This window comes from Oncorhynchus keta, chromosome 2 (assembly GCF_023373465.1).
Source record: "Oncorhynchus keta strain PuntledgeMale-10-30-2019 chromosome 2, Oket_V2, whole genome shotgun sequence".
NCBI classification, from domain to species: domain Eukaryota; kingdom Metazoa; phylum Chordata; class Actinopteri; order Salmoniformes; family Salmonidae; genus Oncorhynchus; species Oncorhynchus keta.
The window spans coordinates 9,298,677-9,326,064 of record NC_068422.1 but is presented as its reverse complement, the minus strand read 5'-3'; the positions used below and the strand labels follow the sequence as shown (position 1 = coordinate 9,326,064).

General features: G+C 43.3%; 1 protein-coding gene across 1 annotated transcript in view; it reads left to right on the top strand.

Annotated features, from left to right (window-relative positions):
* LOC118370908 (protein sidekick-2-like) overlaps positions 1 to 27,388 on the top strand; it is a 668,753-nt gene that overhangs the window by 519,435 nt on the left and 121,930 nt on the right. Inside the window, exons 5-8 of the mRNA XM_052485096.1 lie at positions 3,100 to 3,233; positions 19,926 to 20,037; positions 20,352 to 20,542; positions 20,902 to 20,985. Coding sequence (XP_052341056.1) covers positions 3,100 to 3,233; positions 19,926 to 20,037; positions 20,352 to 20,542; positions 20,902 to 20,985 — 521 coding nt within the window. The remainder of the gene's footprint in view (positions 1 to 3,099; positions 3,234 to 19,925; positions 20,038 to 20,351; positions 20,543 to 20,901; positions 20,986 to 27,388) is intronic.

The following is a 27,388-nucleotide window of genomic DNA, read 5'->3' as shown; positions in this document are numbered from 1 at the left end:
GTTCGTTGCTCCAGAGCCTTTCCGTTCACCTTCCCACTCCTGGGCCAGACTACACTCAATCATATGACCCACTGAAGAGATGAGTCTTCAGTAAAGACTTAAAGGTTGAGACCGAGTTTGCGTCTCTGACATGGGTAGGCAGACCGTTCCATAAAAATGGAGCTCTATAGGAGAAAGCCCTGCCTCCAGCTGTTTGCTTAGAAATTCTAGGGACAATTAGGAGGCCTGCGTCTTGTGACCGTAGCGTACGTGTAGGTATGTACGGCAGGACCAAATCAGAGAGGTAGGTAGGAGCAAGCCCATGTAATGCTTTGTAGGTTAGCAGTAAAACCTTGAAATCAGCCCTTGCTTTGACAGGAAGCCAGTGTAGAGGGCTAGCACTGGAGTAATATGATCAAATTTTTTGGTTCTAGTCAGGATTCTAGCAGCCGTATTTAGCACTAACTGAAGTTTATTTAGTGCTTTATCCGGGTAGCCGGAAAATAGAGCATTGCAGTAGTCTAACCTAGAAGTGACAAAAGCATGGATTCATTTTTCTGCATCATTTTTGGACAGAAAGTTTCTGATTTTTGCAATGTTACGTAGATGGAAAAAAGCTGTCCTCGAAATGGTCTTGATATGTTCTTCAAAAGAGAGATCAGGGTCCAGAGTAACGCCGAGGTCCTTCACAGTTTTATTTGAGACGACTGTACAACCATTAAGATTAATTGTCAGATTCAACAGAAGATCTCTTTGTTTCTTGGGACCTAGAACAAGCATCTCTGTTTTGTCCGAGTTTAATAGTAGAAAGTTTGCAGCCATCCACTTCCTTATGTCTGAAACACATGCTTCTAGCGAACATGCTTCCGAACAGAACACAAGCAAAGCATACTGCAGGACACACAGCCGAGCCCCTTATTTACAGCCCACCATGAATCACAACAACGTTTTACTGCTGCTGCTGGTTGCCAAGTGCATACTTGTTAAGTCTCTCAGACTTCCAGTTTATTATCAAAACCATGGCCTTGTTCATTCAGGAGGGTGCAGGTTACTGAGCATTGAAGGTAAAAATGTTGTCTCTGGATATGCATGTGAAGAAAGGCCTAATATTGTATGTCAAAGGTGCACATATGTGTTTCTATATATCCTTATTTTTGTATGAAGTTTATCTGTTTATTTGTATCCTACATTTATTTTCTATTTCCCTGCTTGTCCAGTAGAATGTGTGTACTGTATGTGCAGTAGGGTGCGTGTACCGTATGTACAGTAGGATGCGTATACCGTATGTACAGTAGGATGCGTGTACCGTATGTACAGTAGGATGCATGTACCGTATATACAGTAGGATGCGTGTACCGTATATACAGTAGGATGCGTGTACCGTATGTACAGTAGGATGCGTGTACTGTATATACAGTAGGATGCGTGTACCGTATGTACAGTAGGATGCGTGTACCGTATATACAGTAGGATGCGTGTACCGTATATACAGTAGGATGCGTGTACCGTATGTACAGTAGGATGCGTGTACCATATATACAGTAGGATGCGTGTACCGTATATACAGTAGGATGTGTGTACCGTATGTACAGTAGGATGCGTGTACCGTATATACAGTAGGATGCGTGTACCGTATATACAGTAGGATGCGTGCACCGTATATACAGTAGGATGCGTGTACCGTATATACAGTAGGATGCGTGTACCGTATATACAGTAGGATGCGTGTACCGTATGTACAGTAGGATGCGTGTACCGTATATACAGTAGGATGCGTGTACCGTATATACAGTAGGATGCGTGTACCGTATGTACAGTAGGATGCGTGTACCGTATATACAGTAGGATGCGTGTACCGTATGTACAGTAGGATGCGTGTACCGTATATACAGTAGGATGCGTGTACCGTATGTACAGTAGGATGCGTGTACCGTATATACAGTAGGATGCGTGTACCGTATATACAGTAGGATGCGTGTACCGTATGTACAGTAGGATGCGTGTACCATATATACAGTAGGATGCGTGTACCGTATATACAGTAGGATGTGTGTACCGTATGTACAGTAGGATGCGTGTACCGTATATACAGTAGGATGCGTGTACCGTATATACAGTAGGATGCGTGTACCGTATGTACAGTAGGATGCGTGTACCGTATATACAGTAGGATGTGTGTACCGTATGTACAGTAGGATGCGTGTACCGTATATACAGTAGGATGCGTGTACCGTATATACAGTAGGATGCGTGCACCGTATATACAGTAGGATGCGTGTACCGTATATACAGTAGGATGCGTGTACCGTATATACAGTAGGATGCGTGTACCGTATGTACAGTAGGATGCGTGTACCGTATATACAGTAGGATGCGTGTACCGTATGTACAGTAGGATGTGTGTACCATGTGTACAGTAGAATGCGTGTACCGTGTGTACAGCAGGATGTGTATACCGTGTGTACAGTAGGATGCGTGTACCGTGTGTACAGTAGGATGTGTGTACCGTGTGTACAGTAGGATGCGTGTACCGTGTGTACAGCAGGATGTGTGTACTCTGTGTACAGTAGGACACGTGTACTGTGTGTACAGTAGGATGCACGTACCGTAGGTACAGTCGGATGTGTGTGTACCGTATATACAGCATCACCTGATCCTCACTGTGGTTGCATTCCTCCAGGGGAGAGGTGCATTCACGTTAGTATGCTGACTCTTGGTGGAGAGAGAGAAGGAAGGGAGGGAAAGGGAGAAGGGGTCGGGGGCAATGAGTCGGAACATGCAATCCAGCTCCAAATTGGTGAACAGGCACAGATAATAAGCAGACATTGATTGTAAACCGAGGCGGGGCTATAATTGTTAGAATGCAGGGAGAGGAGGCCTGGGTCTCACTCCACTGGTCAGCACAACACAGGGTGGGAGGGGCTGGAGCAGGGGAGAAGCTGGTACACACAACAAGAATATAACAGGACAACTGTAATCTTATTCAGCTCTGCAAAAACCTGGAAGGCATTCCTTCCTAAGGATGTTTTACACTGTAAAGTGTGTGTATGTGCGGAGGGGCCTTTTTGTCAGTGGTGTTTGTGGCAGTGTAGTGACCAAACGTGTCTCTGTGTTCCTCAGAGCCATTACTCTGGACAACACTCTGGTCATCCTGTCCACGGTGGCCCCTGATGCTGGACGTTACTACGTACAGGCTGTCAACGACAAGAACGGCGAAAACAAGACCAGCCAACCCATAACCCTTTCTGTCGACAGTGAGTAGTACTGAAACCATATGGAGAGACATGAACCACACACACACACACACACAAACACACACACATAGAGGGATGGGCATAAATTTGATGATACGAAATACAACTACAAAATACCCTAAAGATCAATGTATCAAAATAAAGTATAAGATACTTTTGCAAAGTATTGTATTGAATTGTATTGAACTACCACGTTCCCCTTGGGCACCCCTCCCCCACGCTCAACTCAAAAGATGGTGCACAGAATGCAAAGATATTCTAATAAATATTTAACCTCCACACATTAACAAGTCCAATAGCTCAAATGAAAGATAAACACCTTGTTAATCTACCCAGCGAGTCAGATTTCTAAAATGTTTTATGGCAAAAACATAGCACATATTTATGTCAAACCACCACCAAAGACAGCCAATATATAGCCATTTTGTTGAACAAAAGATGCAATCACAAACGCAGGATTTTTTTCAATAATATGCAATTTATATCCATAAATCACCGTTTACATTGACGTCATGTTCAGAAAATGCTAAATAATGTCCGGAGAAATTATATATAACTCCGCCAGATAACCAAATCAAAATCAAATCAAATTTATTTATATAGCCCTTCGTACATCAGCTGATATCTCAAAGTGCTGTACAGGAACCCAGCCTAAAACCCCAAACAGCAAGCAATGCAGATGTAGAAGCACAGTGGCTAGGAAAAACTCCCTAGAAAGGCCAAAACCTAGGAAGAAACCTAGAGAGGAACCAGGCTATGTGGGGTGGCCAGTCCTCTTCTGGCTGTGCCGGGTGGAGATTATAACAGAACATGGCCAAGATGTTCAAATGTTCATAAATTACCAGCATGGTCGAATAATAACAAGGCAGAACAGTTGAAACTGGAGCAGCAGCACAGTCAGGTGGACCGGGGACAGCAAGGAGTCATCATGTCAGGTAGTCCTGGGGCACGGTCCGAGGGCTCAGGTCCTTCGAGAGAGAGAAAGAAAGAGAGAATTAGAGAGAGCATATGTGGGGTGGCCCGTCCTCTTCTGGCTGTGCCAGGTGGAGATTATAACATAACATGGCCAAGATGTTCAAATGTTCATAAATGACCAGCATGGTCGAATAATAGTAAGGCAGAACAGTTGAAACTGGAGCAGCAGCATGGCCAGGTGGACTGGGGACAGCAAGGAGTCATCATGTCAGGTAGTCCTGGGGCATGGTCCTAGGGCTCAGGTCAGTTGAAACTGGAGCAGCAGCATGGCCAGGTGGACTGGGGACAGCAAGGAGTCATCATGTCAGGTAGTCCTGGGGCATGGTCCTAGGGCTCAGGTCCTCCGAGAGAGAGAGAAAGAAAGAAGGAGAGAATTAGAGAACGCACACTTAGATTCACACAGGACACCGAATAGGACAGGAGAAGTACTCCAGATATAACAAACTGACCCTAGCCCCCCGACACAAACTACTGCAGCATAAATACTGGAGGCTGAGACAGGAGGGGACAGGAGACACTGTGGCCCCATCCGAGGACACCCCCGGACAGGGCCAAACAGGAAGGATATAACCCCACCCACTTTGCCAAAGCACAGCCCCCACACCACTAGAGGGATATCTCGCCAGATAACAGCAATACACATCATAAACTTTGACTAAATATACATGTTCTACATATAGTTAGAAAGATACACTGCTTCTTATGCAATCGCTTTGTCCCATTTCTTTTTAACGTGACAGAAATCATTAATTTTTCAATAATCTGAGACGGCGCTCAGACATAAGCAATATTTCTCCGCCATGTTGGAGTCAACAGAAACACAAATTACAACATAAATATTCCCTTACCTTTGATGGTCTTCGCTCAGAATGTAGTGGAAGGACTCATACTTACCCAAAACAGCGTTTGGTTTCAAGTCGTGTGTCTTTGTGCTGGCAAACGCGACAAATTATGTATTTTAATACATGTATTTTAAATCACAAAAAACATTTGTAAGTAACCGGCCGAACTGCAACAACATTCTCAGGAATGGTTGCACAAATATTTTACTTTCTGAATGTGATATGTTGTTGTTTAACTACCTTAGTTGTCCAACATGTAAATATATACTGCAAATCACACTGGCTATTGTCATTGGCCTTGCTCATTAGAATAAAACCCAGTATGCTTTGCAATTGTTCAGTTTTACATATACATGTATATATAGTTCATTTAGCAGACATTCTTAAATCACCATCATGCCATCAGACTTTTGATACCAATGTAGTGTGAAAAGGGACCACAAAATTGTGAATCTTTATAAAGAAATCGTATAGAAAAGTATTTTGTATTTTGAAAAAGCGAATTGAAAGCAGGCAGGTGCAGTTCATGGAATTAGACACGATTAAAGATGGGAAAAAAAACGTTTAAATGAGAATAGTCATTGGTCTGAAGTAAAATAGTACCTCAATGCCTATTCCACCCATGGTCTACCAAGGTTTCCCAGCACACAGCTTTGACCTACGTAACAACAGGTGGTGGTGTGTTGGACACAGTGATCAATGCACAGTTCATTACCTCTGTCAAGAAAATATGTAGCTTTATGTTGTGTTTGTGCTTGTATTTATTTTTGCAATAAAGATAATGACAACAATAATACACATTTAAAATAGGCCTATATCTAAAAATACATAGAGCCAAATGATATACATTCATAGAGTTGAAGTCGGAAGTTTACATACACCTTAGCAAAATACATTTAAACCCAGTTTTTCACGATTCCTGACATTTATTCATAGTAAAAATTCCCTGTCTTAGGTTAGTTCGGATAACCACTTTATTTTAAGAATGTGAAATGTCAGAATTATAGTAGAGAGAATTATTTGTTTTAGTTTTTTCTTCTTTCATCACATTCCCAGTGGGTCACTCAATTAGTGTTTGGTAGCATTGCCTTTACCTTGGGTCAAACGTTTCAGGTAGCCTTCCATAAGCTTCCCACAATAAGTTGGGTGAATTTTGTCCCATTCCTCCTGACAGAGCTGGTGTAACTGACCCAGGTGTGTAGGCCTCCTAGCTCACACCATTTCTTTCAGTTCTGCAAACACATTTCCTATAGGATTGAGGTTGACTTTGTTGTCCTTAAGCCATTTTGCCACAACTTCGAAAGTATGCTTGGGGTCATTGTCCATTTGGAAGACCCATTTGCGACCAAGCTTTAACTTTCTGACTGATGTCTTGAGATGTTGCTTCAATATATTCACATAATTTTCCTACCTCATGATGCCACCTATTTTGTGAAGTGCACCAGTCCCCCCTGCAGCCCTTTTCCTCTAAACATAACAATGGTCATTATGGTCAAACAGTTCTATTTTTATTTCATCAGACCAGAGGACATTTCTCCAAAAAGTATGATCGTTGTCCCCATGTGCTGTTGCAAACTGTAGTCTGGCTATTTTTATGATGGTTTTGGACCAGTGGCTTCTTCCTTGCTGAGTGGCCTTTCAGGTTATGTCGATATAGGACTTGTTTTACTGTGGATATTGATACTTTTGTACTTGTTTCCTACAGCATCTTCACAGGGTCCTTTGCTGTTGTTCTGGGATTGATTTGCACTTAACCCCCCAAAGTATGTTCATGTCTAGGAGACAGAATGCATCTCCTTCCTAAGCAGTGTGACGGCTGTGTGTTCCCATGGTGTTTATACTTGCGTACTATTGTTTGTAAAGATGAACGTGGGACCTTCAGGCATTTGGAAATTGCTCCCAAGGATGAACCAGACTTGTGGAGGTCTACAATCTTTTTCTGAGGTCTGGCTGAATTCCTTAGATTTTCCCATGATGTTAAGCAAAGAGGCACTGAGTTTACATTTAAGTCATTTAGCAGACGCTCTTATCCAGAGCGACTTACAAATTGGTGCATTCACCTTATGACATCCAGTAGAACAGTCACTTTACAATAGTGCATCTAAATCTTAAAGGGGGGTGAGAAGGATTACTTATCCTATCCTAGGTATTCCTTAAAGAGGTGGGGTTTCAGGTGTCTCCGGAAGGTGGTGATTGACTCCGCTGTCCTGGCGTCGTGAGGGAGTTTGTTCCACCATTGGGGGGCCAGAGCAGCGAACAGTTTTGACTGGGCTGAGCTGGAACTGTACTTCCTCAATGGTAGGGAGGCGAGCAGGCCAGAGGTGGATGAACGCAGTGCCCTTGTTTGGGTGTAGGGCCTGATCAGAGCCTGGAGGTGCTGAGGTGCCGTTCCCCTCACAGCTCCGTAGGCAAGCACCATGGTCTTGTAGCGGATGCGAGATTCAACTGGAAGCCAGTGGAGAGAGCGGAGGAGCGGGGTGACGTGAGAGAACTTGGGAAGGTTGAACACCAGACGGGCTGCGGCGTTCTGGATGAGTTGTAGGGGTTTAATGGCACAGGCAGGGAGCCCAGCCAACAGCGAGTTGCAGTAATCCAGACGGGAGATGACAAGTGCCTGGATTAGGACCTGCGCCGCTTCCTGTGTGAGGCAGGGTCGAACTCCGCGGATGTTGTAGAGCATGAACCTACAGGAACGGGCCACCGCCTTGATGTTAGTTGAGAACGACAGGGTGTTGTCCAGGATCACGCCAAGGTTCTTAGCGCTCTGGGAGGAGGACACAATGGAGTTGTCAACCGTGATGGCGAGATCATGGAACGGGCAGTCCTTCCCCGGGAGGAAGAGCAGCTCCGTCTTGCCGAGGTTCAGCTTGAGGTGGTGATCCGTAATCCACACTGATATGTCTGCCAGACATGCAGAGATGCGATTCGCCACCTGGTCATCAGAAGGGGGAAAGGAGAAGATTAATTGTGTGTCGTCTGCATAGCAATGATAGGAGAGACCATGTGAGGTTATGACAGAGCCAAGTGACTTGGTGTATAGCGAGAATAGGAGAGGGCCTAGAACAGAGCCCTGGGGGACACCAGTGGTGAGAGCGCGTGGTGAGGAGACAGATTCTCGCCACGCCACCTGGTAGGAGCGACCTGTCAGGTAGGACGCAATCCAAGCGTGGGCCGCGCCGGAGATGCCCAACTCGGAGAGGGTGGAGAGGAGGATCTGATGGTTCACAGTATCGAAGGCAGCCGATAGGTCTAGAAGGATGAGAGCAGAGGAGAGAGAGTTAGCTTTAGCGGTGCGGAGCGCCTCCGTGATACAGAGAAGAGCAGTCTCAGTTGAATGACTAGTCTTGAAACCTGACTGATTTGGATCGAGAAGGTCATTCAGAGAGAGATAGCGGGAGAGCTGGCCAAGGACGGCACGTTCAAGAGTTTTGGAGAGAAAAGAAAGAAGGGATACTGGTCTGTAGTTGTTGACATCGGAGGGATCGAGTGTAGGTTTTTTCAGAAGGGGTGCAACTCTCGCTCTCTTGAAGACGGAAGGGACGTAGCCAGCGGTCAGGGATGAGTTGATGAGCGAGGTGAGGTAAGGGAGAAGGTCTCCGGAAATGGTCTGGAGAAGAGAGGAGGGGATAGGGTCAAGCGGGCAGGTTGTTGGGCGGCCGGCCGTCACAAGACGCGAGATTTCATCTGGAGAGAGAGGGGAGAAAGAGGTCAGAGCACAGAGTAGGGCAGTGTGAGCAGAACCAGCGGTGCCGTTTGACGAGGATCGGATGTCGTCGACCTTCTTTTCAAAGTGGTTGACGAAGTCATCTGCAGAGAGGGAGGAGGGAGGGGAGGGGGAGGAGGATTCAGGAGGGAGGAGAAGGTGGCAAAGAGCTTCCTAGGGTTAGAGGCAGATGCTTGGAATTTAGAGTGGTAGAAAATGGCTTTAGCAGCAGAGACAGAGGAGGAAAATGTAGAGAGGAGGGAGTGAAAGGATGCCAGGTCCGCAGGGAGGCGAGTTTTCCTCCATTTCCGCTCGGCTGCCCGGAGCCCTGTTTGAAGGTAGGCCTAGAAATACATCCACAGGTCCACCTCAATTTGACTCAAATGATGTCAAAATAGCCTGTCAGAAGCTTCTAAAGCCATGACATCATTTTCTGGAATTGTCCAAGCTGTTTAAAGGGACAGTCAACTTAGTGTATGTAAACTTCTGACCCACTGGAATTATGATACAGTGTGAAATAAGTATAAGTGAAATAATCTGTCTTAACTATTGTTGGAAATATTACTTATGTCATGCACAAAATAGATGTCCTAACTGACTTGCCAAAACTATAGTTTTTTAACAAGAAATTTGTAGAGTGGCTGAAAAACGAGTTTTAATGAATCCAACCTAAGTGTATGTAACCTTCCGACTTCAACTGTATGTACACACTACCAGTCAAAAGTTTTAGAACACCTACTCATTCAAAGGTTTTTCTTTATCTTTGCTATTTTCTACGTTATACAATAATACTGAACACATCGAAACTATGAAATTACACATGTGGAACCATGTAGATTACAAAAAAGTGTTAACAAATCAAACTAGATTTTATATTTGAGATTATTCAAAGTAGCCACCCTTTGCCTTGATGACAGCTTTGCACACTCTTGGCAAAGGTTTATGTACCTCCAATGAAGTTGATTTGGACATTTTCATAGAGATTTGAATTTAACACTGTGCTTCATCCAATGTCTAATATAGACATGACTATCGTCACATCTATAATTAAAGAGGGAGCACAGTGCAGGGGGAGTGTTGATTAGAACAGAACTCAGACCCAGACAGTAGATCTCAGATGAGTAGAGCTAGTTGATGAGTACAGAGACCGGAACTGAGCAGACAGACCAGAACAGAGCAGACAGAACAGTCAGACCAGACGGAACAAAACAGACATACCAGACAGACCAGACAAACAGACAAGAGCAGACAGAACAGAGCAGTCAGAGTCAGTATGTATGTATGGCTGGTATGTATGGCTGGTGGTAGAGAGGAGGGAGAGTCAGTGGGGGGGCCTCGGCATGGCAGGACAGGGGGAGGAATGCCAGAGAGAGAACATTTAAACGTGTTAACCCTCGCAAGGCGGCTGGCCCAGACAGCATCCCAAGCCACTTCCTCAGAGCATGTGCAGACCAGCTGGCTGGTGTGTTTACAGACATATTCAATCAATCCCTATCAAAGTCTGCTGTGCCCACATGCTTCAAGAGGGCCACCATTGTTCCTGTCCCCAAGAAAGCTAAGGTAACTGAGCTAAAGGACTATCGCCCTGTAGCACTGACTTCTGTCATCATGAAGTGTTTTGAGAGACTAGTCAAGGATCATATCACCTCCACCCTACCTGATACCCTAGACCCACTCCAATCTGCCTACCTCCCCAATAGGTCAACAGACGATGCAAAGGGAATCACACTGCACACTGCCCTATCCCATCTTAACAAGATAAATACCTATGCAAGAATGATGTTCATTGACAACAGCTCAGAATTTAACACCTTAGTACCCTTCAAACTCATCATTAACCTTGAGACCCTGGGTCTCGACCCCACCCTGTGCATCTTGGTCCTGGACTTTATGACGGGCTTCCTCCTCAGGTGGTGAGGGTAGGAAGCAACATCTCCACCTCGCTGATCCTCAACACTTGGGCCCCACAAGGGTGCGTTCTTCAGCCCTCTCTTGTACTCTCTGTTCACCCATGACTGCGTGGCCATGCACGCCTCCAACTCAATCATCAAGTTTGCAGACGACACTACAAAATGAAATTGTCCACCCACACAGACAGCGTGGTGAAGAAGATGCAGCAGTGCCTCTTCAACCTCAGGAGGCTGAAGAAATTTTGCTTGTCACTGAAAACACAAACTTTTACAGAAACACAATCGAGAGCATCCTGTCGGGCTGTGTCACTACCTGGTACGGCAACTGCTCCGCCCACAACTGTAAGGCTCTCCAGAGAGTAGTGCGGCCTACATGCCCTCCATTACACCTACATCACCCGATGTCACAGGAAGACGAAAAAGATCATCAAGGACAACAACCACCCCGCTATCATCCAGAAGGCGAGGTCAGTACAGGTGCATCAAAGCTGGGACCGAGAGACTGAAAAACAGCTTCTATCTCAATGCCATCAGACTGTTTAACCGCCATCACTAACTGCCAACATACTGACTTGCCACTTTAATAATTGGATGTAATACATTTATCACTAGTCACTTTAAACAATGCCACATTTTATGTTATTACATACACTACATTACTCATCTCATACAGTGGGTCAAAAAAGTATTTAGTCAGCTACCAAGTATTTAGTCAGCTACCAATTGTGCAAGTTCTCCCACTTAAAAATATGAGAGAGCCCTGTAATTTTCATCATAGGTACACTTCAACTATGACAGACAAAATGAGAAAAAACAATTCCAGAAAATCACATTGTAGGATTTTTAATGAATTTATTTGCAAATTATGTTGGAAAATAAGTACCGGACTATTTGCATTGTGTGTCCCCCCCAAAACCTCTTTTACGCTGCTGCTACTCTCTGTTTATCTTATATGCATAGTGACTTTAACTATACATTCATGTACATACTACCTCAATAAGCCTGACTAACAGGTGTCTGTCTGTATATAGCCCTGCTACTATTTTTTCAAATGTATTTTTACTCGTTTTATTTATTTATTTACTTACCTACACACACACACACATACATTTTTTTCTGCACCATTGGTTAGAGCCTGTAAGCAATCATTTCACTGTTCACCTATTGTATTCGCCGCACGGACAAATAAACTTTGATTTGATTTGAAGCCCCAAAATGAGATCTGGTGCAACCAATTACCTTCAGAAGTCACATAATTAGTTAGATTGCACACAGGTGGACTTTATTTAAATGTTACATGATCTGTCACATGATGTCAGTATATGTACACCTGTTATGAAAGGCCCCAGAGTCTGCAACACCAATAAGCAAGGGGCACCACCAAGCAAGCGACACCATCAAGACCAAGGAGCTCTCCAAACAGGTCAGGGCCAAAGTTGTGTAGAAGTACAGGTCAGGGTTGTGTTATAAAAAAATATCCGGAACATTGACCATCACACAGAGCACCATTAAATCCATTATTTAAAAATGGTAAGAATATGACACCACAACAAACCTTCCAAGAGAGGGCCGTCCAGCAAAACTCACACACCAGGCAAGGAGGGCATTAATCAGAGAGGCAACAAAGATACCAAAGATAACCCTGAAGGAGCTGTAAAGCTCCACAGGGGAGATTGGATAATATGTCCATAGGACCACTTTAAGCTGTACATTCCACAGACCTGGGCTTTAGAGAAGTGTGGCCAGAAAAAAGCCATTGGTTTTGATAGAAATAAGCAAACACGTTTGGTGTTCGCCAAAATGCACGTGGGAGACTCCCCAAACATTTGGAAGAATGTACACTGGTCAGATGAGCCTAAAATGTTGCTTTTTAGCCATCAAGGAAAACTCTATGTTTGGCGCAAACCCAAAACCTCTCATCACCCCGAGAATACCATCCCCACAGTGAAGCATGGTGGTGGTAGAATCATGCCGTGGGGATGTTTTTCCTCGGCAGGGACTGGGATACTGATCAGAATTGAAGGAATGATGGATGATGCTAAATACAGGGAAATTCTTGAGGGAAACCTGTTTCAGTCTTCCAGAGATTTGAGACTGGGACTGAGGTTCACCTTTCAGCAGGACAATGACCCTAAGCATACTGCTAAAGCAACACTTGAGTGGTTTAAGGGGAAACATCTACATGTGTTGGAATGGCCTAGTCAAAGCCCAGACCTCAATCCAATTGAGAATCTGTGGTATGACTTAAATAATGCTGTACACCAGCCGAACCCATCCAACTTTAAGGAGCTGGAGCAGTTTTGCTTTGAAGAATGGGCAAAAATCCCAGTGGCTAGATGTGCCAAGCTTATAGAGACATACCCTAAGAGACTTGCAGCTGTAATTGCTGCAAAAGGTACAAAGTATTGACTTTGGGGGGGTGGGGTGAATAGTTATGCATGCTAAAGGTTTCAGTTTTTTTCAATGTGGCTTCAGTTTTTTTCAATGTGGTAGGTACTTTGTGTAAATCAAATGATACAAACCCCCCAAAAATCTATTTAAATTCCAGGTTGTAAGGTAAAAAAAAAAATGAAAAATGCCATAGGGGGGTGAACACTTTCGCAAGCCACTGTAACTAGTGTATTGCAAAAGTGTTATTGACTTTTGTTTGGTTTTCAACACAACCAAATATCAACATTAATATTATTTGATGGAGATGTATCTTTTGTGCCACTGAATTAGTCTGGCTTTAATTCCAGTTTGTCTACAAATGAATAATTGATATGTTGGATTCCGTCTCCATTTCAATCAGAGGCCAAAATCAAATCAAACTTTTAAAGTTTTTGAAGACGTTTTAAAGTTTTATTTGATTTAGTCCTGTTCTTTAACCTAGATTTTTGGTTGAGATGGAGACGTCAATTCAACATATCAATTATTAATTTGTCGACAAACTGGAATTAAAGCCAAACTAAGTGAATATCACATATGGAGCTATCCAACATTAGATACATTTCCTTCAATGTTGATATTTGGTTGCGTTGACAACCAATCACAATCCAGTTTGTCTAAAAATGAATAATTGATATGTTGAATTAATGTCTCCATCTCAACCAAAAATCTAACTTAATGAATAGGATCAAGTCAAATGCAAATCAAAGTTTAATTTAATTTCATCCTATTCTTTAATTAACTTGTTTGGTTGGCGTGGAGATGTGAATCAAACGTATTAATTAACTTGAAAATTACATTTAAAATCAACCAAAGCTTGAAACCCTAGGCCTGTATGCATTGTGTATTTTTGGTTTAACCCTGGGTTGAATTGAAACCATAGCTGTAGGCATAAATATGTAGTAATAATTTATGATTTGTAATGTATGGTTACATTTAATTTGCTCTGCTAAAACTACCTTTTCTAATGACTGAAATAGCAACAGTGAATGTATTTAGTGTTAAGAGATCTCTCAATAATCATTCTCACCATAGCACATTGGCAGTAGTCAGTGACACATTTCTAGCTAAGCAGGGCTTGGTTAAAACATAAGATGGGAGCCATAATTGACAACAGATGATAGATCAACTCTCCAGTAGGAGGTGCTGCCCAGGATATTGTTTTCTTTTTCTGGATAAAATGTTAAAGATCTGACGTTGTTTCAAACGTACAAATTCATAATATTTTATACAAGGTGTTGTGTGGTAAAAATTGGTCACCAGGTTGACAGAATCCAAAACAGCAGTTTTTATTTTTATTTTCTTATTTCACCTTTATTTAACCAGGTAGGCAAGTTGAGAACAAGTTGCGACCTGGCCAAGATAAAGCAAAGCAGTTTGACACATTCAACAACATAGAACTACACATGGAGTAAAACAAACATACAGTCAATAATACAGTAGAAAAATAAGTCTATATAGAACGTGAGCAAATGAGGTGAGATAAGGGAGGTAAAGGCAAAAAAAGGCCATGGTGGCGAAGTAAATACAGTATAGCAAGTAAAACACTGGAATGGTAGATTTGCAGTGGAAGAATGTAGAGATAGAAATAATGGGGTGCAAAGGAGCAAAATAAATAAATAAATACAGTAGGGCAAGAGGTAGTTGTTTGAGCTAAATTATATATGGGCTATGTACAGGTGCAGTAATCTGTGAGCTGCTCTGACAGCTGGTGCTTAACGCTAGTGAGAGAGATAAGTGTTTCCAGTTTCAGAGATTTTTGTAGTTAGTTGCAGTCATTGGCAGCAGAGAACTGGAAGGAGAGGCGGCCAAAGGAAGAATTGGTTTTGGGGGTGACCAGAAATATATACAGTGCCTTGCGAAAGTATTCGGCCCCCTTGAACTTTGCGACCTTTTGCCACATTTCAGGCTTCAAACATAAAGATATAAGACTGTATTTGTTTGTGAAGAATCAACAACAAGTGGGACACAATCATGAAGTGGAACGACATTTATTGTATATTTCAAACTTTTTTAACAAATCAAAAACTGAAAAATTGTGCGTGCAAAATTATTCAGCCCCTTTACTTTCAGTGCAGCAAACTCTCTCCAGAAGTTCAGTGAGGATCTCTGAATGATCCAATGTTGACCTAAATGACTAATGATGATAAATACAATCCACCTGTGTGTAATCAAGTCTCCGTATGAATGCACCTGCACTGTGATAGTCTCAGAGGTCCGTTAAAAGCTCAGAGAGCATCATGAAGAACAAGGAACACACCAGGCAGGTCCGAGATACTGTTGTGAAGAAGTTTAAAGCCGGATTTGGATACAAAAAGATTTCCCAAGCTTTAAACATACCAAGGAGCACTGTGCAAGCGATAATATTGAAATGTAAGGAGTATCAGACCACTGCAAATCTATCAAGACCTGGCCGTCCCTCTAAACTTTCAGCTCATACAAGGAGAAGACTGAACAGAGATGCAGCCAAGAGGCCCATGATCACTCTGGATGAACTGCAGAGATCTACAGCTGAGGTGGGAGACTCTGTCCATAGGACAACAATCAGTCGTATATTTCACAAATCTGGCCTTTATGGAAGAGTGGCAAGAAGAAAGCCATTTCTTAAAGATATCCGTAAAAAGTGTTGTTTAAAGTTTGCCACAAGCCACCTGGGAGACACACCAAACATGTGGAAGAAGGTGCTCTGGTCAGATGAAACCAAAATTGAACTTTTTGGCAACAATGCAAAACGTTATGTTTGGCGTAAAAGCAACACAGCTCATCACCCTGAACATACCATCCCCACTGTCAAACATGGTGGTGGCAGCATCATGGTTTGGGCCTGCTTTTCTTCAGCAGGGACAGGGAAGATGGTTCAAATTGATGGAAAGATGGATGGAGCCAAATACAGGACCATTCTGGAAGAAAGCAAAATCTACAATGGAATGGTTCAAAAATAAACATATCCAGGTGTTAGAATGGCCAAGTCAAAGTCCAGACCTGAATCCAATCGAGAATCTGTGGAAAGAACTGAAAACTGCTGTTCACAAATGCTCTCCATCCAACCTCACTGAGCTCGAGCTGTTTTGCAAGGAGGAATGGGAAAAAATGTCAGTCTCTCGATGTGCAAAACTGATAGAGACATACCCCAAGCGACTTACAGCTGTAATCGCAGCAAAAGGTGGCGCTACAAAGTATTAACTTAAGGGGGCTGAATAATCTTGCACGCCTAATTTTTCAGTTTTTGATTTGTTAAAAAAGTTTGAAATATCCAATAAATGTCATTCCACTTCATGATTGTGTCCCACTTGTTGTTGATTCTTCACAAAAAAAATACAGTTTTATATCTTTATGTTTGAAGCCTGAAATGTGGCAAAAGGTCGCAAAGTTCAAGGGGGCCGAATACTTTCGCAAGGCACTGTACCTGCTGGAGCGCGTGCTACAGGTGGGTGCTGCTATGGTGACCAGCGAGCTGAGATAATCGGGGACTTCACCTAGCAGTGTCTTGTAGATGACCTGGAGCCAGTGGGTTTGGAGACGAGTATGAAGCGATGGCCAGCCAACGTGAGAGTACACGTTGCAGTTGTGGGTAGCATAAGCGTCTGCTAAATGGCATATATTATTATTATTATTATATGGGGCTTTGGTGACAAAACGGATGGCACTGTGATAGACTGTAGGGTATTGGAGGCTATTTTGTAAATGACATCGCCGAAGTCGAGGATCGGTAGGATGGACAGTTTTACAAGAGTATGTTTGGCAGCATGAGTGAAGGATGCATGTTGCAAAATAGGAAGCCAATTCTAGATTTGGATTGGAGATGTTTGATGTGAGTCTGGAAGGAGAGTTTACAGTCTAACCAGACACCTAGGTATTAGTAGTTGTCCACATATTCTAAGTCAGAACCGTCCAGAGTAGTGATGATGGATGGGCGGGCAGGTGCAGGCAGCGATCGGTTGAAGAGCATGCATTTAGTTTTATTTGTATTTAAAAGCAATTGGAGGCCACGGAGGGAGAGTTGTATGGCATTGAAACTCGTCTGGAGGGTTATTAACACAGTGTTCAAAGAAGGGCCAGAAGTATACAGAATGGTGTTGTCTGCGTAGAGGTGGATCAGAGACTCACCAGCAGCAAGAGTGACATCATGGATGCATACAGAGAAGAGAGTCGGTCCAAGAATTGAACCCTGTGGTACCCCCATAGAGACTGCCAGAAGCCCAGACAACAGGCCCTCCGATTTGACACACTGAACTCTTATCAGAGAAGTAGTTGGTTGACCAGGCAAGGCAATCATTTGAGAAACCAAGGCTATCGAGTCTGCCGATGAGGATGTGGTGATTGCCAGAGTCGAAAGCCTTGGCCAGGTCAATGAATACGACTGCACTGTATTGTTTCTTATTGATGGTGGTTAAGATATCGTTTAGGACCTTGAGCGTGGCTGAGATGCACCCATGACCAGCTCTGAAACCAGATTGCATAGCGTAGAAGGTATGGTGGGATTCGAAATGGTCTGTAATCCGTTTGTTGACTTGGCTTTCGAAGACCTTAGAAAGGCAGGGTAGGATAGATATAGGTCTTTAGCAGATTGGGTCTCAAGAGTGTCCCCCCCTTTGAAGAGGAGGATGACCGCAGCTGCTTTCCAATCTTTGGGAATCTCAGACAACACGAAAGAGAGGTTGAACAGGCTAGTAATAGGGATTGCAACAATTTCGTCAGCTAATTTTTGAATGAAAGGGTCCAGATTGCCTAGCCCGGCTGATTTGTAGGGGACCAGATTTTGCAGCTTTTTCAGAATATCAGCTGACTGGATTTGGGAGAAGGAGAAATGGGGAAGGCTTGGGCGAGTTGCTTTGGGGGGTGCAGTGCTGTTGACCGGGGTTGGGGTAGCCAGGTGGAAAGCTTGGCCAGTCGTAGAAAAAAGCTTATTGAAATTCTCAATTATAGTGGATTTATCGGTGGTGACAGTGTTTCCTAGCCTCTATGCAGTGGGCAGCTGGGAGGAGGAGTTCTTATTCTCCATGGACTTCACGGTGTCCCAAAACTTTTTTGAGTTTGTGTTGCAGGAAGCAAATTTCTGCTTTAAAAAGCTAGCCTTGGCTTTTCTAACTGCCTGTGTATAGAGGTTTCTAGCTTCCCTGAGAAGTTGCATATCACGGGGACTGTTTGATGCTAATGCAGAATGCCATAGGATGTTTTTGTGTTGGTTAAGGGCAGTCAGGTCTGGAGAGAACCAAGGGCAACATGTGTTCTTGGTTCTAAATTTCTTGAATGGGGCATGCTTATTTAAGATGGTAGGCATTTATAAAAAATAACCAGGCATCCTCTACTGATGGGGATGAAATCAATATCCTTCCAGGATACCCCGACCAGGTCGATTAGAAATACATTGCAATTTATTGCCCTGGCGACATCTGCAGTCCTCATGCCTCCTTGCAGCATGCCTAAGGCACATTCACGCAGATGAGCAGGGACCCTGGGCATCTTTCTTTTGGTGTATTTCATAGTCAGTAGAAAGGCCTTTTTGGTGTTGTAAGTTTTCATAACTGTGACCTTAATTGCCTACCATCTGTAAGCTGTTATAATAATAATATATGCCATTTAGCAGACACTTTTATCCAAAGCGACTTACAGTCATGTGTGCATACATTCTACTTATGGGTGGTCCCGGGAATCGAACCCACTACCCTGGCGTTACAAGCGCCATGCTCTACCAACTGAGCTACAGAAGGACCAGAAGGACCTGTTAGTGTCTTAATAACCGTTCCACGGGTGCATGTTCATTAATTGTTTATGGTTCATTGAACAAGCATGGGAAACCGTGTTTAAACCCTTTTCAATTAAGATGTGTGAAGTTATTTGGATTTTTACGAATTATCTTTGAAAAACAAAGTCCTGAAAGGGGGACGTTTCTTTTTTTGCTGAGTTGATTAAATAGTTTTTTCCCCTCATCAGCATCATACCCCATAATGACAAGGCAAAACCAGGTTTTAGGAAATGTTTTTAGAAATGTACATTTATCAAAGCTTCCAACCTGAAATATCACATTTACATAAGTATTCAGACCTTTGGCAGCGCTAAGAGCCTCAAGTCTTCTTGGGTATGACGCTACAAGCTTGCCTGACATGTATTTGGTGAGTTTCTCCCATTCTTTTCTGAAGATCCTGGAGCGTTGCTCCAAAAGTATTTTCAGGTCTCTTCAGAGATGTTTGATCGGGTTCAAGTCCGTGCTCTAGCTCGGCCACTCAAGGACATTCAGATTGTCCCAAAAAGCCACTCCAAAGTCTTGGTGGATCCAAACTTCTTCCATTCAAGAATTTTGGAGGCCACTGTGTTCTTGGGGACCTGTTTCCATGCATTTGCAAAAATGTCTAAAAAAGGGTTTTCACTTTCTCATTAGAGGGTACTGTATGTTAATGAGGATTTAAAAAAAAAACTATTTTAGATTAAGACTGACATGTAATGGACAACACGCCTCCGGCCTGAAAATGAGCCTGGGCTATATAATCAGTCAGAGCAGACCATCCATAGAGACACAATATGAACTACATACCTTTTAGATTGCATCATTTCTATTGCATGTAGTACTGCACTGATCACTGTTTGATTCTGATGTGGTCATATATACGTATAGAAATATATATCTCCTTCTCTTTTTCTCTCTCTCTCTCTCTCTCTCTCTCTCTCTCTCTCTCTCTCTCTCTCTCTCTCTCTCTCTCTCTCTCTCTCTCTCTCTCTCTCTCTCTCTCTCTCTCTCTCTCTCTCTCTCTCTCTCTCTCTCTCTCTCTCTCTCTCTCTCTCTCTCTCTCTCTCTCTCTCTCTCTCTCTCTCTCTCTCTCTCTCTCTCTCTCTCTAGATGTTGGTGGGCCTGCAGACCCCATTGCCCCCACCATAATCATCCCCCCAACAAACACCAGTGTAGTGTCAGGCACGTCTGAAGTCACCATGGAGTGTGTCGCGAACGCAAGGTAACCTCCCCCCACCACCCCGGAGGCCCACTGTGACAACATACTCTGGCTGTCACTCCCTAGTCTCTACTCTGTCATTATCTATTGTGTTCCTGACAGACGAATCCTCTGTCTTCCTGCCAGACTGATTGGTTTTGATGGATAATTTTGAGACAAAAAATATGTTTTATTCAAATGTGTAATGAGTTATTAATGAGTCAAATACTAATCTGTCTGTATTTGGCTGATGCAATGCACAAATATATTTGGTAAATAGATTTCTGTCTTTTCAATATCATGAGTGTATCTCTCTGTCTCTCACTCTTCCATCCCAGACCACTGATCAAACTCAGCATCACATGGAGGAAGAACAGGGTTCTGGTCACCAGTGGTCTGAGTGACTTCAACCGCAGACTGACCATTATCGGCCCTGTGGTCAGTGACTCAGGGTTCTATGAGTGTGAGGTGGTCCTCCGCAGCAGCAGTGTGCCTTCTGTCAATGCTGGGGCCTACCTTCATGTTCAAGGTATGAATATATCTGGGGCCTATGCCAAACTACATGTACAAAATACGACTCCGGGGCCTAGGCCAACCTACATGTACAAAGTACGACTCTGGGGCCTATCAGGGGCCTAATTACATGCACATGATAAGCATGGCTAAATAGTTTTGTTTGGTTTGTTTGATTTGTGTTCATGAATATACGTTCCATACAAATTCTGAAGGTCAAATTTTATCTTGAGAAACAGGGGTGTTGCATTTCAAGGTTTTGGGTAAATCATGCAATGTTCAGGAGATTTGTGTAAGACTTTAAGTACTCCTCTAGGTTTTTATTTGCTTCAGCTGTCTGACAATTACCTCGCCATATCTCCCGCTCTCCTTCAGAGCCTCCCCAGTTTGTTAAGGAACCAGAGAAACACATCATTGCTGAGATGGAGAAAGTGGTGGATATCCCCTGTCAGGCACGAGGTGAGACATATGCACATATACAGTACCGATCAAAAGTTTGGACACATCTACTCATTCCAGGGTTTTCTACATTGTATAATAATAGTGAAGACATAAACACTATGAATAATACATATCAAATGTATTATAAAGTCCTTCTTACATCAGCTGATATCTCAAAGTGCAGTACAGAAACCTGGCCTAAAACGCCAAACAGCAAGCAATGCAGGTGTAGAAGCATGGTGGCTAGGAAAAACTCCCTAGGAAGGCCAGAACCTAGGAAGAAACCTAGAGAGGAACCAGGCTATGAAGGGTGGCCAGTCCTCTGCTCGCTGTGCCGGGTGGAGATTATAACAGAACATGGCCAAGATGTTCATAATGACCAGCAGGGTCAAATAATACTAATCACAGTGGGTGTCGAGGGTGCAACAGGTCAGCACCTCAGGAGTAAATGTCAGTTGGCTTTTCATAGCCGATCATTCAGAGTACCTCTACCGCGCCTGCTGTTTCTAGAGAGTTGAAAACAGCAGGTCTGGGACAGGTAGCACGTCCGGTGAACAGGTCAGGGTTCCATAGCCGCAGGCAGAACAGTTGAAACTGGAGCAGCAGTTTGAACTGGGGACAACAAGGAGTCATCGGGTCAGGTAGTCCTGAGGCATGGTCCTAGGGCTCTGGTCCTCAGAGAGAGAGAGAGAGAGAGGGAGAGAGAGAGAGAGACAGAATTAGGATAGCATTAGGATAGCATACTTAAATTCACACAGGACACCGGATAAGACAGGATAAATAATTCAGATATAACATACTGACCCTAGACCCGATACTTAAACTACTGCAGCATAAATACTAGAGGCTGAGACAAGAGGGGTCGGGAGACACTGTGACCCCATCTGACAATACCCCCGGACAGGACCAAACAGGCAGGATATAACCCCACCCACTTTTGGGAGAAAGGTTGAAAAACAGTTTGCAAACAGCGATTGAGTTGTGAGACTGTAGAGCTCAGCTGTAGAGCTCATCACTCCCCCTAATTGGGAGGGGGCCAGAGACAATTACTTGATGCCGACACATCTTTCTAGCTGATTTGCACCTGAAGCTATGTTGCGCTTGGTGACTTCTGACTGTTTCATCCTAACATTGTTGGTGCCGACATGGATAACAATATCTCTATACTCTCTACACTTGCCAGTTTTAGTTTTAGCCAGCACCATCTTCAGATTGGCCTGAACGTCGGTAGCCCTGCCCCCTGGTTAACAGTGTATGATCGTTGGATGATTTGTTTTAAGTCTAATACTGCAGGTAATGGAGTCGCCAATGACTAGGGTTTTCAATTTGTCAGAGATAATGGTGGGAGGCTTCGGCGTCTCAGACCCCGTAATGGGAGAAGTAGAGACCAGAGAAGGCTCGGCCTCTGACTCGCTGCTTAGTGGGGAGAACCGGTTGAAAGTTTCTGTCAAATAAATTAGCGACACCGGTTGAGCATTCCTACAGCATTTTCCTCCAGAAGCCATGAGAAGTTGTCCGGCTGCGGGGACTGTGCGAGGGGATTTATACTAACATTACTATCTGTACTTACTGGTGGCACAGACGCTGTTTCATCCTTTCCTACACTGAAATTACCCTTGCCAAAGGATTGCGTCTGAAACTGGGCTTGCAGCCCAGCTATCCTCGCCGTAAGGCGATCGTTCTCCTGTATATTATGAATACAACGTCTGCAATTAGAAGGCATCATATTAATGTTACAACTTAGCTTCGGTTGGTGGAGGTCCTGAAGAACCACGTCCAGATAAAGCTTCCGAAGTGAAAAAGTTGAACGAAAAAAAGTTAAGCGAGGGAAAAACTAAAATTATAAACAGTAATTCAAAAGTAAAAACCGTTAACTTGTCAGGTAGCAAAGTAAGGTTAGCAACAAAACGCACAGCAGCACGTAAACAAGTCTGCAAGTTGTGACCGGAAATTACGTGAAAAAAGTGACTGACTGACATCATTTCTCATATGGAATCATGTAGTAACCAAAAAAGTTTTAAACCTTCTGGTCCTTCTGTAGCTCAGTTGGTAGAGCATGGCACTTGTAACACCAGGGTAGTGGGTTCGATTCCCGGGACCACCCATACGTAGAATGTATGCACACATGCATGACTGTAAGTCGCTTTGGATAAAAGCGTCTGCTAAATGGCATATATTATTAAACAAATCAAAATATTTTGTACATTTGAGATTCTTCAAATTAGCCACCCTTTGCCTCGATGACAGCTTTGCACACTTTTGGCTTTGTCTCAACCAGCTCCATAAGGTAGTCACCTGGAATGCATTTCAGTTAACCTCAACCAAGACCAGTCCCCATGCTTGTCTCAAATCCTATTGCTTATAACTTCAATATGCTCTTTTAATAAATAAGACCTACACCACTTTTAACAGCACATTACTTTACACTAGTGAGACTCATGTCACCTACGGTAGGCCTATCGTATATTGAAAAGAAATGATGTGACTCTCTGCCAATAATTGCATATGGAGGATTGGAGGATATTTCTGAAATTCAGTGATATGTATTAACATAGTAATTCATTATGGATCCATAACTAAATAAACATTGGCATTTTGAAAGATAATTTTTATCATTATTTTATTAACGAAAGCATAGAGATGACATAATTAGTTACATTGTTTTAGTTTGAACGTGCAGACTGGCACTAAGAACAGAACAGCAGGAACTGTTCCCTAGTCAGCTCCAGTGGGGCGGGGGTCCAACCCCCCCCACTTCCACTTCCTCCTCTTCCCTTCCCAATGGGCTAGGTCGGTCTTCTTGGCATGGCCCTGCTGCTCATCCTGTGCCTTGAACCTCATATGCTTTCAGTGGAAACAGCTGGAGAACTGCAAGGCAATCCCATTGTGCACACAGATATTGAACCAGCAACTGTATTAACACAGCTTGCACTGCTATGCAGTGTCTTAGACATTTGTGCCACTCAGGTGCTGTACAGCATGACCGGTCGGGAGTAGGCTACAGTACTACAAGAGCAAAATAATCCTAACAAAATAAAATAATAAAAACCTTAATGGAACAACAGTTTTAGTAAGTAATTCTGAAGTTGTACACAATTATCAGTTTCACCTAACCTGAAATAGTACATTGTGACGTTTCTCTTGCATTTCAAAGATATTGTGGAAAAAGGCATGTTTTTTTTGTATTTTTTTTTGTATAAACTTCTAATTATTTCCTTTCAAATGGTATTACGAATATGCATATCCTTGTTTCAGGTCCTGAGCTACAGGCAGTTAGATTTGGGTATGTCATTTTAGGTCCTGAGCTACAGGCAGTTAGATTTGGGTATGTCATTTCAGGTCCTGAGCTACAGGCAGTTAGATTTGGGTATGTCATTTCAGGTCCTGAGCTACAGTCAGTTACATTTGGGTATGTCATTTTAGGTCCTGAGCTACAGGCAGTTAGATTTGGGTATGTCATTTTAGGTCCTGAGCTACAGGCAGTTAGATTTGGGTATGTCATTTCAGGTCCTGAGCTACAGGCAGTTAGATTTGGGTATGTCATTTCAGGTCCTGAGCTACAGTCAGTTACATTTGGGTATGTCATTTTAGGTCCTGAGCTACAGGCAGTTAGATTTGGGTATGTCATTTCAGGTCCTGAGCTACAGTCAGTTAGATTTGGGTATGTCATTTCAGGTCCTGAGCTACAGGCAGTTAGATTTGGGTATGTCATTTTAGGACCTGAGCTACAGTCAGTTAGATTTGGGTATGTCATTTCAGGTCCTGAGCTACAGTCAGTTAGATTTGGGTATGTCATTTCAGGTCCTGAGCTACAGTCAGTTAGATTTGGGTATGTCATTTCAGGTCCTGAGCTACAGGCAGTTAGATTTGGGTATGTTATTTCAGGTCCTGAGCTACAGTCAGTTAGATTTGGGTATGTCATTTCAGGTGCTGAGCTACAGGCAGTTAGATTTGGGTATGTCATTTCAGGTCCTGAGCTACAGGCAGTTAGATTTGGGTATGCCATTTCAGGTCCTGAGCTACAGGCAGTTAGATTTGGGTATGTCATTTTAGGTGCTGAGCTACAGGCAGTTAGATTTGGGTATGTTATTTCAGGTCCTGAGCTACAGGCAGTTAGATTTGGGTATGTCATTTCAGGTCCGGAGCTACAGGCAGTTAGATTTGGGTATGTCATTTCAGGTCCTGAGCTACAGGCAGTTAGATTTGGGTATGTCATTTCAGGTCCTGAGCTACATTCAGTTAGATTTGGGTATGCCATTTCAGGTCCTGAGCTACAGGCAGTTAGATTTGGGTATGTCATTTTAGGTGCTGAGCTACAGGCAGTTAGATTTGGGTATGTCATTTCAGGTCCTGAGCTACAGGCAGTTAGATTTGGGTATGTCATTTTAGGTCCTGAGCTACAGGCAGTTAGATTTGGGTATGTCATTTCAGGTCCTGAGCTACAGGCAGTTAGATTTGGGTATGTCATTTCAGGTCCTGAGCTACAGTCAGTTAGATTTGGGTATGTCATTTTAGGTCCTGAGCTACAGTCAGTTAGATTTGGGTATGCCATTTCAGGTCCTGAGCTACAGGCAGTTAGATTTGGGTATGTTATTTCAGGTCCTGAGCTACAGGCAGTTAGATTTGGGTATGTTATTTCAGGTCCTGAGCTACAGTCAGTTAGATTTGGGTATGTTATTTCAGGTCCTGAGCTACAGGCAGTTAGATTTGGGTATGTTATTTCAGGTCCTGAGCTACAGGCAGTTAGATTTGGGTATGTTATTTCAGGTCCTGAGCTACAGGCAGTTAGATTTGGGTATGTCATTTTAGGTGCTGAGCTACAGGCAGTTAGATTTGGGTATGCCATTTCAGGTCCTGAGCTACAGGCAGTTAGATGTGGGTATGTTATTTCAGGTCCTGAGCTACAGGCAGTTAGATTTGGGTATGTTATTTCAGGTCCTGAGCTACAGTCAGTTAGATTTGGGTATGTTATTTCAGGTCCTGAGCTACAGGCAGTTAGATTTGGGTATGTTATTTCAGGTCCTGAGCTACAGGCAGTTAGATTTGGGTATGTCATTTCAGGTCCTGAGCTACAGGCAGTTAGATTTGGGTATGTCATTTCAGGTCCTGAGCTACAGGCAGTTAGATTTGGGTATGTCATTTCAGGTCCTGAGCTACAGGCAGTTAGATTTGGGTATGTCATTTCAGGTCCTGAGCTACAGGCAGTTAGATTTGGGTATGTCATTTCAGGTCCTGAGCTACAGGCAGTTAGATTTGGGTATGTCAGTTCAGGTCCTGAGCTACAGTCAGTTAGATTTGGGTATGTCATTTCAGGTCCTGAGCTACAGGCAGTTAGATTTGGGTATGCCATTTTAGGCGAAAAATGAAAAAAGGGTCCGATCCTTAAGAGGTTTTAACAGGTGTTTGTTGTTAATGTGTGAAATGTATTTCCTTCTTCATGCGTTTGAGCCAATCAGTTGTGTTGTGACAAGGTAGGAGTGGTATACAGAAGACAGCCCTATTTGGTAAAATACCAAGTCCAAATTATGGCAAGAACATATCAAGTAAGCAAAGATAAATGACGGTCCATCATTACTTTGACAGTTTCTTCAAGTGCAGTCGCGAAAACCATCAACTGCTTTGATGAATCTGTCTCTCATGAGGACCGCCACAGGAAAAGAAGACCCAGAGTTACCTCTGCTGCTGAGGATAAGTTCATTAGAGTTAACTGTAACTCAGAAATTGCAGCCAAAATGAATGCTTTACAGAATTCAACTAACAGACACATCTCAACATCAACTGTTCAGAGCACACTTCATGAATCAGGACTTCATGGTTGAATTGCTACAAAGAAACCATTACTAAATGAAACCAATAAGAAGAAGAGACTTGTTTGGGTCAAGAAACATGGGCAATGGACATTAGACCGGTGGAAATGTGTCCTTTGGTGTGATGTTGGTTCCAACCGCTGTGTCTTTATGAGGTGCAGAGAAGGTTAACGGTTGATCTCCATATGTGAGATTCCCACTGTGAAGCATGGAAGAGGAGGTGTGGGGGTGGTTTTCTCTTGACACTGTCTATGAGTTATTTAGAATTACACACTTAAACTACATGGCTACTACAGCATTCTGCAGTGATACGCCACCCCATGTTTACGCTTAGTGGGACTATCATTTGTTTTTCAACAGGACAATGATCCAACACACCTCCAGGCTGTGTAAGGGCTATTTGACAAAGAAGGAGAGTAATGGAGTGCTGCATCAGATGACCTGGCCTCAAAAATCACCTGACCTCAACCAAATGGAGATGTTTTGGGATGAGCTGAACAGCAGAGTGAAGGAAAATCAGTTAACAAGTTCTCAGCATTTGTGGGAACTCCTTCAAGACTGTTGGAAAAGCATTCCAGGTGAAGATGGTTGAGAGAATGCCAAGAGTGTGCAAA